General features: G+C 38.8%; 1 protein-coding gene across 1 annotated transcript in view; it reads left to right on the forward strand.

Moving 5' to 3' along the window:
• The window catches only part of PARD3 (par-3 family cell polarity regulator), a 611,228-nt gene that overhangs the window by 578,475 nt on the left and 12,519 nt on the right, over positions 1–20,234 (forward strand). The window contains exon 24 of the mRNA XM_019652604.1: positions 14,132–14,252. Coding sequence (XP_019508149.1) covers positions 14,132–14,252 — 121 coding nt within the window. The remainder of the gene's footprint in view (positions 1–14,131; positions 14,253–20,234) is intronic.

A 20,234-nucleotide genomic window follows, 5' to 3' on the forward strand; every position in this document is an offset into this window, starting at 1 on the left:
AGAAAAGAAAACTGTTTGAAGTATAATCCCAAAATATACGTTTCGGTGGGGGAAAGTTTGGAGGACATTGAGGGAAGGCTTAATTATGGAAGTCAGAGGCAAAAACAAACTTAAAAGGAAAACTTGGAAGAAACAGAAAATACAGGGAAGAGAAGAGAAAATATTTAAAAATTGTAAGTAATACTCACCATGAAATAAGAGAAGGTACTGCAAGCATCACAAATGAACAGGAGGCTATTAGAAAGGATTATTAAGAAAATATGAAAGGACTCTTAGAAAATAATAAATATGATAGCAGTATTAAACACAATAGAAGGTTTGGTAGATAAGGTTGAGGAAATTTCCTAAAAAGTGAAGCATGAGCTATATATAAAGAACAATACTGTGGGAAAGAAAGAGAAAGAAAATCAAAAGTTCATTCTGGGAGGTCCAGCATATAACTAATATGCTTTCTAGAAAAACAGAGATAATGATGGAGAGATTATTAGAGAAATAACATAAGAAAATTTCCCAGAACTGGAGAACTTAAGATTCTAGGTTAAATAATTACCTAGTGTCCAGAAAAATTAATTTTAAAAAAGGAAACAGAATTGTGAAATTTCATATCAGGAATAAAGAGATGTTTCTTTTAAAAAGTATACAATAAAGAGCTGGGAATCAGAATGTTAGATTTCTCAATGGCAACATTGAAAGCTAGAAGACAATGGAGCCACACCTTCAAATATTGAAGGGTGATGTTTCCTAACCTGCAATTCCATATCTAACCAAACTGTCAATGAGTGGTGATGGTAGAATAGATATATTTTAAGTATGCAAAGATACAACATTGTTTACTTCTAATACATCTCCTTTCAGGAAACTACAGAATGCGTGCTCTAACAAATCCCAGGGTGATGGTGAAGGAAGAAGGCTACATGGAGAACTATAGACCAGGGTACATTAGAACAGGCGGGGGAGGAGTGCTTGAGGTTGGAGGGCTCCAAGAAAAAAAAAGTGGAATTGATAAGTTATGATGGGTTTGATCTTATAGAAATTTCTACTAAAAGGCTATAGAGAGGGAGAAAATATTTTGCAACAGACATATTTGATAATGGGCTATTAATCAAAATAGACAAAGAACTCTTAAAATTCAACAATAAGAAAACCAACAGCCCTTAACAGGCACCTCATGGAAAAAGATATACAGATGGCAGGTCAATGTGTGGAAAGACGCTCCACATCATGTGTCATCAGGGAATTGCAAGTTAAAACCACAGTGAGACACCACGACACACCTATTAGAATGGCAGAAATCCAGAATACTGACACCACCAAATGCTGGCGAGGGTTTGGAGCAACAGGAACTCATTCACTGCTGGTGAGAATGAAACATGGTACAGGGACTTTGGAATTCAGTTAGGCAGCTTCTTGCAAAACTAAACATGCTCTTATCATACAAATCCAGCAATGGTGCTCCTTCGCGTTTGTCCACAAGGGTCAAAACTGCTGTTCACACAAAAACTTAAAACATGGATGATGTTTATAGCAGCTTTATTCATAATTGTCAAAACTTGGAAGCAACTAAGTTGTCCTTCAGTAGATGAATGGATAAATAAACTGTGATCTATCCAGACAATGGAATATTATTCAGAGCTAAAAAGAATGAGTTATCAAGCCATGGAAGGACATGGCAGAACCTTAAAAACATATTATTATAAAGTGAAAGAAACCAACCTGAAAAGGCTACATACTGTATGATTCCAACTGTGTGACATTCTGGAAAAGGCAGAACTATGGAGACAGTCAAAAGATGAGTGGTTGCTGGGGCTCGGGGGATGGATAGGCAGAGCATGGAGGATTTTTCGGGCAGGAAAACAACACTGTATGACACCATAATGATGAATACATGTCATTATACATTTGTCCAAACCTATAGAATGTACCACACCAAGAGTGCACCCTAAGGTAAACTATAGACTTTGGATTATTATGAGGTGTCCGTGTAGGTTCATCAGTTGTAACTAATGTCCCACTCGGATGAGAGATGTTGATAATGAGAGAGGCTCTGCGTGTGTGGGGCAGGGGGAGTATGGGAGATCTCAGTACCTTCCCCTCAATTTTGCTGTGAACTTAAAACTGCTCTAAAAACTAAAGTCTTTTTTAAAAAGGCTATAGAGGGTGGAAAAAATTAGAGACAGGCTCTAAGAAAACCAAGCAAAAGAAAAACCAAGAATGTCATAGAAGAAAGAAATGTAATCATAGTGCTCCACTATGAATCAGCAGTGAACAGTTTTTATATAAATAATGTAAATACCAAGAAAATAATTTAAAAGTTGTGCTATTATATCGGGAGGTTGTGGGAGGTGAGCACTGGGAGTAGGAACTGGGATTCCAGGATGTAAGAGAGCCATCGTTTCATCTACCTTCATGAGAAGTCAACAGAGAATGTTTAAAATGAATGAATCAGGAGATAGTAGTATAAATATGTTGTTCAGAAATATGTAGTTAAATATACCAGAGATATTTGGTTAGATATGGATTATTGTTAAATCCTTAACTCTTGTGTGATGGATCATATTGATAATTGACTTTTAATAATATTGAGTATTAAAAATGACTAAATGAAAGAAAATGAGCCATGAAAGAATCATCTACGAGAGTATTACAAATCAGGAATTATGACTGATCCATTCTGAGTATCTCAGGTTGCATTAAGAAAAAATATCATAGGAAACAGCTAAAAGCCTTAGAAGCATTTTTCTTGGGATTGGGTAGTCAGAGGGACAAGACAGGAGATTCTTTTATTTTAAAACTTTTAGTTAGCATTTTAAAGTATAAACTATACATAGTAACTATTACTTTGAAAAAATATAATTTACAAATCAATGATAAAAGCTATTTTCAAATTATATCAATAATTCCAGACCAATACGTTCATACTTTTTGTGTTTTTTCAGTAAACACGAAATGAGAAGTTAAATTGATTGACATTTGTTCTCATTTATTCCCTCTATCCAGATAGATTATTTGTAATTTGGGACATGACCAGATCATGAATAGAAGAAAAACCTAGGAAATTATTAATTATTAATAATGAATATAATTAGGAGCATAAATAGAATTTAAAAAATGATCTGTCAAGAAAAATATTCTAACAATCTTAAAAAGTTTAAAAATCAATAGTACGTACTAATTTTTCATTAGGTACATCCAATGTTCTGTTTTCTTTTACAAAACTAATCAATGTATGTTCCTATTTTATTCTAGTTCTCAAAAACATTTCAGATTTAGCCACTTATAAAGCCTACAGGCACTATGCCTCCTGTTACATTATTTTCCATTTTAAGTCATTTCAGAAAAGCCGTATAGAGTTTAACCATAATTTAGAATTATGACATGAGTCTTAAGCACTTCATTGTATTGGAATTTTTATCTTTAAAAAAGCAGAGCTTAGTTTTGTATAGTATTTTGCAATTATACCATCAATAAAGACAGAGAATGCAAAAACAAAGAAAATGTTAGCCTTGAATTCTGTGTTCATTTCATGATTAAAGAATTAAAATAATGGTTCTATAATTAGTTTCTATACCTGTGTGATAAAACCTCTCTAATATGAAAAAGAACATGATAATCATTTTATTTTGCCATCAAAACCTAACAGGTTTTGTAATTTAATTTCCACTGCTTTTCTTTATTTCAAATTTTTGTAATATATTCCTGATTTTCGCTCATCATTTAGTTCTTCAAGATTTTCACCTGTAATATTAAATTCCTTTTACTCTTTATTCAGACACCCAAATGTATATTGTCGTTTGAAGCACAGACTTTAACTGTGGGTCGCAACCGGCTAACCTTTATGTTCCCAGTGGTTTTATTGAATGAATAGTATAATGCATAAATTTTCTTCAGCTTTCCAACCCATTAGAATACCTTGTATGTCCTTGCCATATATTAGACCATGAAAATCACACTATCTATGAAAAAGTTAGTGCACTTTGGGCATTAACCCCAAATTATAACTGCTTCTTGCATTGTTAAAATGAAAACAAAAAAACTGGTGTATGTGGTTTCTTACAGGCAGTAACATTTTATTTTCAAGAATGCATTCAAATTCATAAGTATACCTGGAAAGCATTTTCTCTCCCATCCGTTATTCATTTAAAGCTCCTTGTACACGGTAGCCAGCTAGGGAATCCGGGAGACTCGGGAGGCACAAAACTCCGCTTCTGTCCCTGCCCTTTTCCCTGTTCTCTTCCCAGGGGCTGGTGGAAGTTCAATTTGGATTTTACCACCATCTGGGGTTTTAGGCTCTAACATTCACTCTCACAATATTCCAATGTAATTTGTTTAAAAAGTTTTATTGGGATATGATTTCTGAAACAACTTTGATAATTAGTTTTATAACGATTGTGTTTTTTTTTTCTTTTTTAAAGCTTGCTAAATAATATTACTTTTGTGCTGGGTTTTAAGCCACTGCCTCATTGGAGGTGTGACTGCAATAGATTTACAATCCTTTCGGGTAGACACCGACGTGGATTATTTCTGTGAAATTTGCAAGTCAGGAAAAGCGACCTCAGGCTCACAAGAGAATGCCTTTTTGTGTGTGTTTATTGTTGCATCCTGAAATTATGTATGTCTGTGCGCGTGTGTGTTCTTTGTAGCTGGAGGAATTCCCCTCGAAAAAGTAAAACTAAATTTTTCTCACTCCTGCCTGAGACCAGTGACAGGCTAATAAGGAAGAGTGATGATAGTAATAAAATGGGGTGAGGGGTACATTCCTGAGATTTTGCCGCTTATAAAATGATAGCCCTGTTACTGAATGACCACAGAGGGACCCAGGGAGATCTAGTCCTGCACCTTTGTGATGGAGAGAGGTGACCCTCCCTGTGACTGTGTCACCTCGGAAGCAAATGCTGTATTAACAGTTTGGTGACCACCTTTTTAACCCAGAGAACAGAGCTGTATGTTTTTAATTTGTTATGATTTATGACACTGAAATTGGTGTGAAATGGACAACAAATCTTGGGTGTCAGAATCTGAAAATGAGTTTTATTAGCCTCAGAACTTGAGTGCCTTTGGGATTTGCATAAGTTTCTCATAATTCTTTTCATAGCATAGATGATGAGTAAAACTGAAAATAAACTGAAAATGACATGATATTTCATAAGCTCATTTCACATCTACACATAGACACATATAAATATAAATAGAGGATTTAGCTTCACTTCAGACTTTCTCTGTATTTCAAGGTGATTTCTACATGCCCACAGAAATATTTGTCTAAAAACATTAAAGTAAATATTAATACCATTTGTTATAGCTCAAAAATGTCTGGGATTATCTATAGAAAAATGCAGACATAACAAGGTTTTTTACCAACTTTTGTTTTTCCACTGTTCAAACTTGGAAGGCAGAATTTATACCTACATACCAATATAAAAATGCTAAGATGGATGAAAAACCTACCCTTGTTAGAAACTAACTTTGCATGCATAATTAATTTGAGCACCACATTCCTACTTCACAACCAGAAGAGAAATTGAATTCAGGTGTTTGGTGAACATATGGGGGATTTACTGTGAATTTATGACCTGTGGTTTGAGTGTAAAACCCCAAGATACTTGCTGATAAAACTTAATGAAGCTTGTGCAGAGGAGCTATTTTTATTTGTACTTTGGTAATTGATACATTTCTTGGTTTAACCCTCCCACCCTTTCCCCCACTGCTCATAAATCTTCCAGTCTGAGCGAGATCCGTGGTAGAAAGCCCAGTCTGAAGCCGGGTTGCTCTAATGCTTACCTAATCTGAAAGTTCAGAGCTCCTTTCTCCACAGCATTTTAGTCCGTACCTTCTTTCTCTTCTAATTCAGCAATGTATGCTTCTCTACCTGCACAGGTGACCAGACGCAAACCCGTGCGCCCCGGGAGGAAGTGCTCTAGGTTCTTTTAAGAGAAGCAAATGATTTCACAAAGCGGGTGACACCACTTGACTCTGTTTTAAGTAAGCAAGATGGAGGCACAGTGTAGCTCACTATTAAAATTTAGGCAACAAATTCATTACCATGTAAAGGTTTTCTCCCCAAGAGTAAGCAAGCACACTTTCAGGGAGCAGAAACACACACACACACACACACACACACACACACACACACACACACACACACACACACACACACACACACACACACCACCTCCCACCCCTCTCCCCCCAGCAATATCTCTCTGCTTCTCTGTCTGTACCTAATTTTACAAAGAATGCTCCTGATTTGAGTGCCAGGAAAGAAAACACATGACAAATGCTCCATTTTAACATACGGGATGTAATGGGTTTAATGAGAAACCTGTGTTTGCTCACTAATTTACAGCAATTAAGGACTGAGTTCTGACACCTGTAGATTATAACTATTTGGCGATTACAAGGTTAGGAATATTTTATGGAATTGCTAATCAGTACAGAAAAATACCTCAGTGAGAAGAATGTTGTTTACCTGTTGTCTCTGAAATGGCGTCATTTCCTAGTGGTTGTGCTGGCACCCCTTTTTAGCGAGTTCAGTGACATTCTCCCCCCCACCCAGTGCTTTAGCCGTTGCTGTTCAAGAACTTGTTTGTATCCACTTTATCATGCTGACAATCTGTCTGTTTTGAAAGGATTACAACTCTGTACATCCGTGCATGACATCACAGTAAGACATTGCTTAATGAGCTGAGACGCTTGTGGTCACTGCTGGCTGCCTGTTTCTAAAGCTACATGATAGGTCTGCCCTACATATGTTTTTTCCAGCATCACTTTTTGCCTATTCCAGTCTTGGTGTCTATTTTAAGTGACACCCATGAAATAGCTGAATTTTAGAGCTGCCATTGGTACAAATAAAGGGACTAAAAGTCTCCCCTTTAAGGATACAAGAAGAGTTGGTAATTGGGCAAGGAAGAAAAAGGTGCCCTAATTTTTCTCCCATGAAAATGTTTCAAAAAATGATAGGACTCTTGAATAGTGGGCTGTTTACATAATATACTGTGTCTTTAGTCTTTCCATTTGTATAACTACCAAGCAAGTCAATAAAGTGGTACCTTTCCCTCAGCTAAGTGACCAAAACACAGGAAGGAGCCTTCTGTGAAGGTTGCCTCATTACCTAAAGACACCCTCAAGGCTTGGAGAAGTCAGAACACAGGAAAACAGGATCTTTGAGAGTAACTGGAGGCCTGGAAGCTTTAAAAGACTACCTTCTCCTTTCTACTTGTGCTGGGATACAGACCATAATGATGTTTCAGAAGTCTTGACTGCGGAATCCTAGAATCCAGGAGACCATAGGACTGTGAAGCACTGGCAAGTGAAGGAGAAAGAGTTCCTTAAGCAGAGAAGTTGGCAGGTTGCGAAACTCTACCATATTCCCTCTGGTCTGTGCATGGAACCCCTGGGGGAGTAATAGAAGTACAACAGGAAAAAGCTTTCAGGGTGGAGTTGCATTGTTTCCAAGATATCAAGATATAATTTGGAAATTTACTTTTGTACTTTTTAATTGGGAAAGGAATAATGTCCTTTTGCATCCCCAGTAATTGGATGCCGAGTGCAGGTGTGAAATTCACTAGCATTTGGAATAGAAGTTTGTACTTAGGCCCCAAAGTACATGGCTGGGGCTGAGAACTCAATGGCAAAAATAAAAAGGCTGAAGATGAAACCTGACATGGTTAACAAAAATCTTTACTGTGTACCTGATCTTTTATAAATTGGGGATTTAAAGGACATCTGTTAACTCATGGACACTTGGCAAACTAAGTACAACCGGTTTTAAAACCAAACTAAATTTTCACCTGTAATATCTCCTTGTGTGTTGTGTATGGACCCAGATCCCAGCAGGTCACCAGTCTGCCTGAAAGACAAACTAGGAGTGAGCCCTTGAGTTCCGTTTTTATCATATGATCTGGTTGACAGGTCTGTGTTCACCACACTCCAGGAAAACACCCACATTGCTGCTTAGGTTTCATGAGGGCTGATTTTTGGAGGTCACAGAGCCAGAGTGGGGCGTTTTGGGTGAAGTGATGGGAAGTTGATGACAAAAGGAGTCATCCAAAGCAATTAGGAAGATTTCCACGGGACATTCGTGGCTATGGTGACTGGTGTTCAGTAGAAAGCACATTTGATTGTTTTCATGTGTTAAGTTCTGGCAATGAGTGACATTCTTCAGTGACATCTTCTGCAACAATGTTTACTTTGTACAATTTTTTCAGAGACCAGAACTTTGGAGTCACTAATCATATAAATGATACCATATAAATTGTAACATTTATTCGTAAAGTATGATTCCCATCTTTTATTTTGCTCTTCTAACCAACATGCTTTTGCAACAGGCAATATTTGTTTGATTGTGACTGTGGGCAGCACATAGTTCTGCGTGCTTCTAGGCCGCTTTATTTTATTTACTATGTTCAACCCCCCTCACATTGTTTAAGGGATTTGGTGGTAGTAATGGTAGGAAGCGGGGAGGTGTGTGTTTAAAGGGAGGAAGGTTTAGGGAGTTTGTTATCTTTTGTTGCAATGAAACAACAGAGCAAACCCACTAGGCAATCACATTCCAAAACCCTAGTGGCATCACATCCACTACCATCATATTGGCCAAATCAAGTCACATGACCAAGGCCAACATCGGTGGGTAATAGTTTTCTATTGCCGCATAACAAATTAACACAGACTTAGCAGCTTAAAACAATGCCCATTTGTTATATCTGTTTCTGTGGGTCTGGGGTCTGGCAAAGGCTTAGCTGAATCCTCTGCTCCTGGTCTCATCCAGGTGCAATCATCGTGTCAGCCAGGCTGGGCTCTCACTTGGAGACCCCACTGGGCAGTGTTCACTTTCCTGCTCCTGGAGGAATTGTTGACAACATTCTTTATAGCTGTAAAATTCATGGCAGCTTTCTTCTTCAAAGCCAGAAAGGAATAGGACGGACTAGCAAGATGGACACTGTTCTTATATAATGATGTCAATATCATCATTCCTTGACCTTTGTCACATTTCCTTGCATAGAAGCAAGTCTCAGGCTGCCCACACTCAAGGGTGGGGTTTGCACAGAGGTGTGAATACTGGGAGGCGGGGATCATGGGCACACCTTAAAGTCGGTGCACCGCAAATATTTGCTGAACAATTTGTCCTGCCACAGGGACATAGCATGACGTGTGTGTGTGTGTTTGTGTGTGTGTGTAAATGTTAAGTGGTTGTGATGAAGGTATACATTTAAGAAAGAGAAATACATACACATGTAAGTTCTGTAAACACTGTAAAATAGTATTTGGGTCAGAGGACAATTATTATTGAAGAATTGAAAGGAACAGATGAACATGGGCTGGAGGAGTTAAGAAAGGTTTAAGGTAGCGGAATTTGACTTCTGTGACATACTAGTAGAATTGCAAAGATGGCAAGAAAAGGAGAGGGTATTACAGAAAGAAAGAGATGAGCAAATGTATTTTCCTCTCTTCTTTGGTAGCCTCTCTTATACTAGAGATTATAATCATCTCCCCCTCTGCGGTGACTCAGTCCCTCCCGTCTGTCTCCCTTCCCTATTCCCTTTCATTTTTCCTTCCTTCTAGGGAAAGGAGTGTGTATACCAAGACGGTACCCCCCCCTATTCAAATAAATGAGTGGTTTTTCTCCCTTCCATTGAATTTGGATCATAATGCTGTGCTCTCTATTCTAGTTTTCCAGATTTCCTTTGCATAATTAAAAATGTAAATGTTAAGGTATTTTTAGTCCTTAAAGAATTAATCATTCACATTATAAACTCTTCCCTCTCAGCATATATGGGTCTGAAGAGATAGGTCAGACCTCCAGCCTCCAGGGGAGTATCCTCAGTGTTTGACAGATCAGAGGGAGCTGACAATGTAGGAGAAGCAAAACTATGGACAATGCCCAGTCATTGTTGTTTTTTAATATTTGTTTCTCGGGACTGTTACTGGGGCACCACTGGCCTTGTCTTGGGGGCAGTGAAAGTAAATAGCCTAGAAAAGCACCATATAAAATAGGCAGCAGCTGCAGAATATAAAGGAGAGGTTGCAAGCCAGCAGGCAACAGACTTTTTTTTTTTTTCTTGGCTCACCTAGGATTAAAAAAATGAAATAAGCCAACATTAAAAATGTGGGGGTCTGGGGGAACTGTAGTTTTGACTTCTCTTTTAAAAAAGTAGAAGGTGACTCCAGGCCCATATCCTTCAGGGCAAGAATCTGCTGGAACCAAGTAAGGACCACCCCTTCTAGACCAAGCATATTACTCCCATGTGTCTCAGAATGTTTGAGGGTGCTTCCAGTGCCGTGGGGTCTCCTTCACTCTTAGTTGCTATGCAGGCATTTAAATTTGTCCCAACTATAAAGCCTGAGGGCATTATTTTCAAAGTCCATGTAACACCTACAGTGCTGTCAAATATATGCAGATGCCTGAGCCCTGCCCTGTGCTGACTGACTAATCCAAAGCTCTCCAGGGGAGTCTTGTTCAGCCAGCATCTTATAACAAGCTCACTGGATGACTCATACACAATGTGTGTGCCTGAGAACCACTGTCATGAAGCTGCTTTTGTCATTCACTCTACCTAAGGAGATGGCTGGATTGTCATCCTGAGGGGCACAGGTGCAGGAGGGCTCCAGTGCTCACCTGCCAGTAGGACCAAGGCTGCAGTCAGCATAAATTGGTATGTTCAGCCACGTTGCAAAGCACATTACAATAGCCCAATCGGAAGGGTCTAAAGCCTAGTACACTGTGTGACCTGCCTCTGACAGGAGCGGATACAATCCCCATGGTAATTATGGATGGGAAAGATTAGAGTTCCATACACTTCAAGGTGGTCATGTGCATGCCGGGTTAGGCGTGTGAGCCATAGTGTGTGATCCAACCTACCTTTCCTAACCCTGTCGGAAAACGTGCCAGATTGTTACTAAACGAAAATCAACCCTCTTCATTTAGTTTATATATATATATATATATATATATATATGTAGATAGACATAGATATATAGATATATAATATATATTTTTATATAACATATAATATATTATATATTATATTAAAATACATAATATATAGTGTATTATACATATATATTTTAATAATATATATATTTATAATTTATAATGTATAATACACACACACATGCACACACGTATGTTTGTGTATAAAAGAAAGCTCTAGTTGGTCTATAAATACCAATTATAAGGGGAGGCTAAGTGTTCATGTTGGACTTAACTGTGTGTGAATTTTTTATGCAAAAAGCATCTCTATAATTTCCTTCCTCACCCCTCCTGTGTGTAGACTTTTGTTAAATTATGATTTACTGACTCCTCATTATGAGTTTTATTGTCTCACTCACCCATCTGATCGACTTAGGTGGTATATTTATTATATTCCTCACAAAAAAATAATGAGCAACTTCAAGTTGGCCAAGAACCTAAATTTAAGTTGATTTGGGTGTGCAGCCACCAGTGCTAATGAATATTTAAATTTTCCTTTGGCTTTCTTGGCAGAAGACCTAACCAAGAACTTGAGAAGTCTAAATGTGAATTATTGGCCCATTGTAGACTGGCCTGAGAGACAGTGCAGAGCGGCGGCCATGGTTTCATCTCTTGCAGCCAGGATTTCACCTTCAGACTGCCAATTGTTGTTCCCCAAGGATGCTGGACAGTCTTCCAGCCTTTGGAAGTCATCATCAATCATGAAAACCACTGCAGCCTGCCTTCCAATTTTAACCCTTAGAGTGGCTTTCCTAGTCTTAGGCAATTTGATTGGTGTTCTCTAGAGTAGGAAGAAGGGAAGCAAGGAAAAGAAAGCAAAACAGTGGTCTCAGCAGCTGCTCAAATTTGGAAATAAGGGCAGAAGTGATTTCCAGAACTCATTTTCTACCATGAAAAACACTGAAGTCGCCAGAATTTAAAATGAAGGATGTTGGGTCAACTTCCCTTATTGGGAGATGTACTCTCGATTCATCACAAATAATAGGAAGTCAATTTTCATCACTATTTTGGACTTCGTGAACCTAACAAGTATGGGATTAAAACTGTGCTACCTAAAAATAATAGAGAAATATTTCTAGTTAGACTTGTAAAATACTTCGTCAGTCAAGCTTCCTACAATCCTCCTATTAAAAGCTACGAAGTATGCCAGGAGCAAAAAAAAGACACAGCTGGAAAGATGTCAATGAGATTAATGAATGTTCACTTTCTTATCTCTTTGTCTTATGAATGTAGCGACCCTCATGCCTTCACCATCACAGTTTCACATAGAGAGTAAGGAGTTCTACGGATTGGGCGTTAACATTGGGAGGCCAGTACTGAAAATTTATGTGTTTGAACAAATGTTTTAAAAGCCAGTAGGAATAGTAACCTACCTGGATCAAGAGTGTGGAGGGCAAGTTTTGAAGCTGCACCAAATGTGGGCTAATTGTCAAGTAGCACATTTTACAGACCCACTAACCTTTAATATTCTCAGGCTAGTCAGTTCAAAGATTTGTCAGAAGAACAAAGGGAAGACAAGCTTTTATTAAGTGGGAAAATAGTCAAGTTGAATGCATTGACAAGATGTCCCAAAAGCTCTGATGAAACCGATAGAAACAGGTAACATGGACCCGCCCAGTAGATTAAATGGAAGGCTATCCCATATTCATGGAAGATGTTAATATTGTGGTCCTATACATGAACATTCTGAATTTCAGATTGTTAAGCCTTTGGAATTCTTCAAAATATGTGGAATTATACGAAGACATTTGTTGGTGTGAGAATTTTATGTACTCTACGATGACAGACTTTCTCTTTCCAAGCTACCTCTCACAAATTATTTCACTCAGGGGTGTGTGCAGCCAAAAGAACTCTGATCCACACTGAGAAACCAGGGCAACGTGTTTTCAATGAAGAGACCCACTCTTCCTAATAGCGTACAGCTTCCTGTTTTGCTGGCAACTTGGAGGGCATGTTTGATAAATATAAGACTTGATCCTTGTCCTCAAGAAGTCTGAAGTTCTGTTCGGGAGACAGTATATGCCTCGTGTGCTTGAATAGCTTTCCTGATACGAGGCAATTAGTGCTCAGGAATGGAAGAGACCAAAAGTGGTGTGAGATTTAAGATCAGTTTAATTCTGGTCATCTCTATTACTCTTGCAAAACACTGTTTTCTAAATTTGTATGATTTTATCATAGAGGGGTTTCGGAGTCTGATAGGTGTTTTACTAAGTGATACAACATGACATAATGGAATGAGGGGTGGACTAAAAGCCAGCAAAATCTGGATTCTTGTCTCACTTTCCTCAGTGGGAAGCTGCAGGGGGGGAGGGTTCCAAAAAGTCACTTATTTTCTTTGAATGTCAGTTTCTACATTTGAGAGAGAGAGAGAGAGAGAGAGAGAGAGAGAGAGAGAGAGAGAGAGAGAGAGAGAGAGAGAAGAGGAGAGGCTGCCTTCTGCACCTATCTTATATCCTTTTTGTGAGGATAAATTAGCAAAATTCAATGCTATAAAACAAAAGAAGGCACCACTGTTATTAACTAACTGGTTACATCTAACTACCACCTGAAGTTATTTTTAAAATGCTTTTCATTTATGCTGTGAAAGTTGCATTTTGTGTATAGACCTCTGATAATACATAAATAAGTATTTCATATAATGTCATTATGAAAATAATACTGTGCATTTTTGAGGCTATATTATACGGTATTCTCTCACTTGATTGTTACAAATATATTTAGAGCAAAAATGATTCTTATATCGACTTCACTTCTATATAAAGAAACTGCAGCTCAGCAGCATTAAGTGCCTTAGTTTAAGAAGGTGGAGCAGATAGGACTGGACTCTGCTGTTTCTAACTTTTAATGCAATGTCCTTTCTCCCAAAAATTTGCTGCCAACATCTAGCCAGATTACAGAAAGGAAATGAGGCTTTTAAAGACTGTGTAAAAAAGGAATGTCTCAAATACTGCTCACCCTTTTAAATATCTGCCTGAAATAACTTCAATAAGTCTTAATCATAAGAACAAAATGAAAGCATATTTTAAATGCACAGATATTGTTTTAAACATTCTCTTCCTCTTAAATAGCATCATTTCATAGCAAGATGTTATTTTTTTCCTAACAACTCTAAGTCACAGATTGTTTTTCTGAAGGGCGTTCATTGTTGCCCCTTCTGTCTTTTAGCAACAGATCAACTCCTAGCAACCATGATCGGATACAGCGTCTACGGCAAGAATTCCAGCAAGCAAAGCAGGACGAAGATGTAGAAGACAGGAGACGTACCTATAGCTTTGAACAACCCTGGGTGAGTATCTGGTTCTTGGGCACAATGGATAGCTCTGCAACTTCCTGCGGTAAAAGCCGGTAAGCTATGACTTCAGTTCTTAATGAAATGAGACAAGGTGGAGCCAAATTCCTTTGACCTTTAACATACTGACCTTTCCCTCATTTCCATCTGGGTTTCATCATTGCTAATTTCATTTTATATCTTGTTGCACCATCTGTCCATTGCACAATAGGTTTCATTTGCCTTATGACAAGCGATAGCAAAAGTATGCTTGCTCTCGATTATGCATTTTTTAAGTTCAATAAATATTTTTCTATATATATTTTACTCAGAATCAGAGCCAGAATAAATTAGCCCAACACATGTCTTCTGTGTATCTACTGTCCGCAAACTGCAGTATTTAGTCATTCTTATTCCTTTATTTTCCCTCAGCCCCCTTGTGTAGTTGCTGAATCCCTCTTATTTATCTGCCTATATCCCTGTTCTAGTCCATCTTCCACACAGCCAAACTTTGAATGGCCTCTCAATGCCCACAAGATCTAGTCCAAATTCCACAGTGTGGTCTGTCAACCCTCCTCAGTCCAGCCCCAGACTCGTGCTCCAATCTCATGTTTTGCGTTAGAGATAATGGAACTTCTGGGAATGGGAAGCATTGGAGCAGACTTGGAGATTCCACATGATGGGAATTTTGAAGAATCTCTTTGGAAACTTGAGAGAGCCAATGAGGGATGAATAAATAGGCTGCTGGAGGCAGGAATATCTAGCTGAAGGTATTAGTAAAGTCCAATCAACATGGTAATGGGACCATAGCCAAGCATACTTAGAGGACTGGGGATAGAAAAAACAATTTTTTAGATGAATTCTGTGGTGGGGACTGGCAAGACAGACATGGCAGAAAGTCAAGGAGAATACCAGTGACACGTCACCCAGTCTGGGTAGGGTGCTAAGTACAGCTGAAGGAAGGATTGCCCCAGTTGCCTAGGAAGACTCAAGAAGGGCCGTTAGTCTAGGGTTGATACAGCCTAGGAGGCTGTAATCATAGCAATAAGTTCTTTGGAGTCCAGGTCTTGGAGGTGGCCCAGGTCTAGGTGACGTGAAGGTCTAAGGTGTGCCATACACGCTTGTGTGTTCAAATAGAGGAGAGAGTAAGGCCCAAAAAGTTAATGAGTTCAGTTTGAAATGTTGGGGATATAATTACAGTATTTGGGAGAGTAGGAGCAGAAGGAAGAATGATGTTAGGAAAGTCTTGAAATAAAAACAACAACAAAAAATTGATCCTCTTTTCCTTGGGGAAGGGTAAATGACCCAACCGACAAAGAACTTAGAAGTTGGTTATGTAGGTTGTGGGGATGGAGAAAGGTAGAAATGTCATAGGGGACTTTAGTGCTAGATTGAAGGTTTGAAGAAGGTTGGGATTAGGACAGAACACTGTCCTGCTATCCAGGTGACCTGGCCCTCCAGGCATCAGTTTGAGGGGATGATAGAGTACTTGGTATTAAACCCCTTGTCAAAATCAAAACTTAAGAGAAAGCTGATTGTGCAAAGTAAAGCAGATGCAAGTAGAGCTTCTCCAAGTGTTGTCTACAGACTACCATCTTCAGCATTACCTGGGAGCTTGGTATAAGTGCACTTTCTTGGTCCTGCCTCACACCTACTATATTGGAACCTCTGTGGGTGGGGCCCAGGAATCTGTATTTGACAAGCCCTCCAAGTCCTTCTGAGACATGTTCAACTTTGAGATGCACTGCTATGGAGTTTATAGCACCTGAGATCCTTTTTGGCCCTAAAATCCAGCGCCTTCAATGTACTCTACACAAAGCCAGAAAGCTATAAAGGTTTTTGATCGTGGTATTTAGTGATCGAATTGGAGTTTGTGGAAGATGAATTTTGTGAATGAAAGAATAAGGAACAATGGGAGAAGCAGCACTAGTCTGAAGGACTTCTCCTTAGTTCAGGTGAGAAGATGAAGCTTTAGAACAGGCAACATGAGGCCAGCATCCAAGAGGAAAAACTCCTCCTGAAATCAATCCTAACCTGACTATGGGATGTTACAAAACAAGTTCGGCAGATTTAATATCTAAGGAACTCTCTAATTGTCCTGTGCAACAAGATTACTATTAATGGTATTTTTTATAAAGTATGTAGCTTATTTTTCTAGATGACCAAGTAAATTGAGTCATTTCCATGTAACAACATAACAGAATTATATTAATCTACTTATGTTGTTTGGCATAATTGACTCAATCTATTCCTAATAGGTTTCTTAAAGCAGGATTCTTTTGCGTTATGTGGAAAACATCCTTTACTGTGTATATTGAAAAGAATAATGAGTACAGTGGCAACCTGAAGGAGAAAACAGCAACTCCATGAGGCAGTGGCTCTCTCATACACACTGTTCCAACGTACAGAAGCCCTCCTGGGTTTTTCATTCCCCATCCTGTACCATGAGGGCCAACATTAACACCATTTCATTTTACCTGGGAATGTGTATTTCAAACCAGCATAGTCACACCATTTATTCTTTAATTATTTAATTCATCAAGTTTCTTGAATGCTTACTATGTGCAAGTGATTGGGTTTGGTGCTGGAAAAGAAAGATGAGAAAAAGAATGCCCTTAGGACTCTACAGTCGAGCTGGTTTATGATAGGGGTTTGCGTGGACCATTAAGCCCAGGGGAACCACGCCCAAATCAGTTGTGGGTGGTCAGGAAAGGCTTGAAAGAACACGTCTTAGAAGTTGCAGTATATTTTAAATGTCTAACTTTGAGAACAGAGCAACATGTTTGCGAACCAAGATTGATTGGGTTCATTTCTGGTTTATGACACTGTCTCTACATGCAAGATTTCCAAGTTTGTTTCAGGCTGAATGAGCATTTCCTACTTTTTCACTCTAGATGTTTTTCATTGGGAGATGGGGAAATGATTTGCTCTCCATTTTGGTTGGTTGGTTTGTTTATTTATTTATTTATTTATTTTGAATGAGGGCTCTGAATATCTTGGCATATGTTCCTATGTTATTTACTTAATATGAACAATCATGTTCGGAAAAATGTTTGAGAAAATCTTGTACATTTAGAAACTCAACTACTGAAGGTCATAGGTCAAGTTATTGTATAGCAAAATGCCACAGCAACTGTAGACAGACAGCTTGGCTTGTATTATCATTTCCTGTAATGAACGTGCAGGGAATTATTTGGATGACAGGCTGATTACCTTAGGAATTGAATAATTTCCTAAATTGTGGGTCAGAAGTTGACCTTTTCTTTTTAGTTATTTATTTATTTTGTTTTTCCAGCAAGTGGGATCTTGCTGTATACTCTCCATTTTACTGATCATGCAAATAAGCTTAAAGTGACTGTAGTTCTACTTAGTGTATTCATTGTCATACCAATCCTAATTGTTATCCTAATAAGAGCTGCTTAGTTGTTCAAACTGTAGCTTGGTCTGTGGTTTTTATTGTGTGTTTTGCAAAATGAGCTTTGAGTATCTTGGAATCTTGTCTCTCTTCCCGTATATATTCTGACCTTGAAAGGTCACTGTGTTTGGAAAGGATGAGACCATGATCTCACCCGCTGGAATGGTTTGTAATCATTTTAGTTTTAAGGAACCACAAGCTCATCTTCAAGCCGTGTGTACAAGCTTAGGCCATATTAGTTGAACTCATCATGCTTGTTAGAAATGCCCACATACAAAGCGCAACCAGATGTATCCTATAGAAAAATATCCAAGCTGATTACTTTACATACAGAGAGAGATTCTGCAGGACATTCATCCAAGTGGCCCTTTTCAATTCCCCCATTTCCAAAACGTTCTCTCTAAACTCTAGCACTACAGAATGCACCTGTTCCTGGGCTTTTGTTCAAAATAATGTTTGGGCCTGAGGGAGCTGATGTGTGGCACAAAAGGTCTTTAGATGAGCAGAGGTCCAGAAAATTTCCTTCGCTCCATAATTGAACTGAAGTCTCTCCCAAGTTGAGTAAGAGAAGAAGCCGAAAAAGCAGCTTCTTCCCCACGTAGTGCCAGGTGCAACATAAATAAAGCAGCACGTTGCTTTAAATCTTTTTAAGATAATGGAACAATAGCTGAGGTTAGGGTTATTATCACAGAGCTCAGATATGGACAGGACTTAGTGTTGCTTTTAAAAGAATTAAATTGCAGGCTGCAGACATAAGTACAGTGTGCTGTTAAAACTTTGCAGATACCTGAGTGTTGCCCACAAGGAGACTTGCTGGCTGAGACGACTGATAGATGGGATAATGGAGACTTTAATAGCTATATTGCTAAATCCTTCTCATCCCTGGTTGGTAGTGGCTGAAAGTAGTTTAGTCCTTCAGATAGAAAATTGATCCTCTGCGATGTGAATACCCTCTTCTCCTCCAAGCTTTCTTTCTAGCTGTCTTTAAACAAAACAAAACAAAAAAAATCTGACCTTTTCTCCATTTTCCTGTCTTAGACTTTTAATGGCTCCCTTACCATTTTAGGGTTTCTCCTGCTTAATTAGAGAGCCAACCTACAGTACAGAGCCACCATGCCCCCCTAGATTGCCTTTCCTGTACCTGGGGAATTTGAGAAAATGATGGGGTTTTTTTTTGTTGTTGTCAACTTTTTCAAGACTTCAAGGGTATCTGCTCTCATTTCCTCATAGTGGGTATCCATGCTTTGACTCAAAATATACCTTCTCACTGGCGGCCTTGCAGTAGTGTTACTCTAGTTCAGATTGAGTGGACGTCACCTCCCTTGGAAGTTGACCTGGAAAAAGCTATTCCTGCAGCAAAGGCATGCCCTATACTCATAGAAAAAGCCTTTGTGCTGCTGCCAAGTAGGCCCCTTTCTTGTAGCCCAGGGACCCATCCTTCTGGTCAAGGCCTCCATGACCCACAGGCCATCTTACCCGCAGAGGCCTCGGGTGTTGGAGGTTCATAAGGCATTCGCACTAGAGGGCTGGCTTGTTCATAGAGCTGCCCCTTTATTTTCAATGCAGCTGCTGCTGACGATGGTGGAAAATAGATCCAAACACTGGTTGGGAAAGATGAGATGAAGACAAATAGTATGTTAAGGCCAAAACATGGATTTATAAAAACTTCATGAGGGAAATTGGTATGCTCTGCAGATTTTTTTTAGCCATTACTCACATCATTAGTAGCAATTAAGCTTTTCAACATTCAGAACCCACAAGAGTTCAATCAATAATTGTCTAAGTATAGTGTGTAATGGGGTAGAGGTGGAGGGCTGGGAAGGCAGGCTCAACAGACAAAAGTTAACTTTGTTTTCACTAAAAGTTATAAATAAGCCTACCATAGAAAATAACCACCAATATCAGCAATGGCCACTTTTAAACAGAGTAAACAATTTATGCTCTTTATATGATTCCGTGCCATAAAAATTATTTTTACCCTCTATCAAATCTTTACCATTTTTATATCAAAATATGGAATTTATAGTAGGGTTACAGCACATTTCAATTGCTAAACTAAGGATTCTAAATGTCAAAGGGTTAATAGCATTATTCTTCTTGTTATTATCATTCTCATCATCTTCATCATTGGTTTTCATCCAAAGCATATACACTTTTAAAATTCTATCTTTGTTTTCTATACGTACCCTTGAATATCTGTGAAAATTTCGAAAAGTTTTCATTACTCATAATTTAAGTAGAAAACCCAACTGAAATGATCACTTATAAGAATATTGTAGGGGCCGGCCAAGTGGCTCAGTTGGTTAAGAACGTGAGCTCTGAACAACAGGGTCGCCAGTTTGATTCCCACATGGGCCAGTGATGCTGCGCCCGAGCTGAGCTGCTGCTGAGCTCCCAACAGGTGGCAGGATGACTCAGCTGGTGAGTGCATGTGCTCCTAACAAGGTTGCCAGTTTGACTCCTGCATGGGAGGGTGGGCTATGCCCACCCGCAACTAAGATTAAACGCGGCACCTAGAGCTGAGCTGTGGCGAGCAACTAAGATTGAACACAGTTGAACACAGCACCCTGAGCTGCCGATGGATG

This window comes from Hipposideros armiger, unplaced genomic scaffold, assembly GCF_001890085.2.
Source record: "Hipposideros armiger isolate ML-2016 unplaced genomic scaffold, ASM189008v1 scaffold_183, whole genome shotgun sequence".
Classification (NCBI taxonomy): domain Eukaryota; kingdom Metazoa; phylum Chordata; class Mammalia; order Chiroptera; family Hipposideridae; genus Hipposideros; species Hipposideros armiger.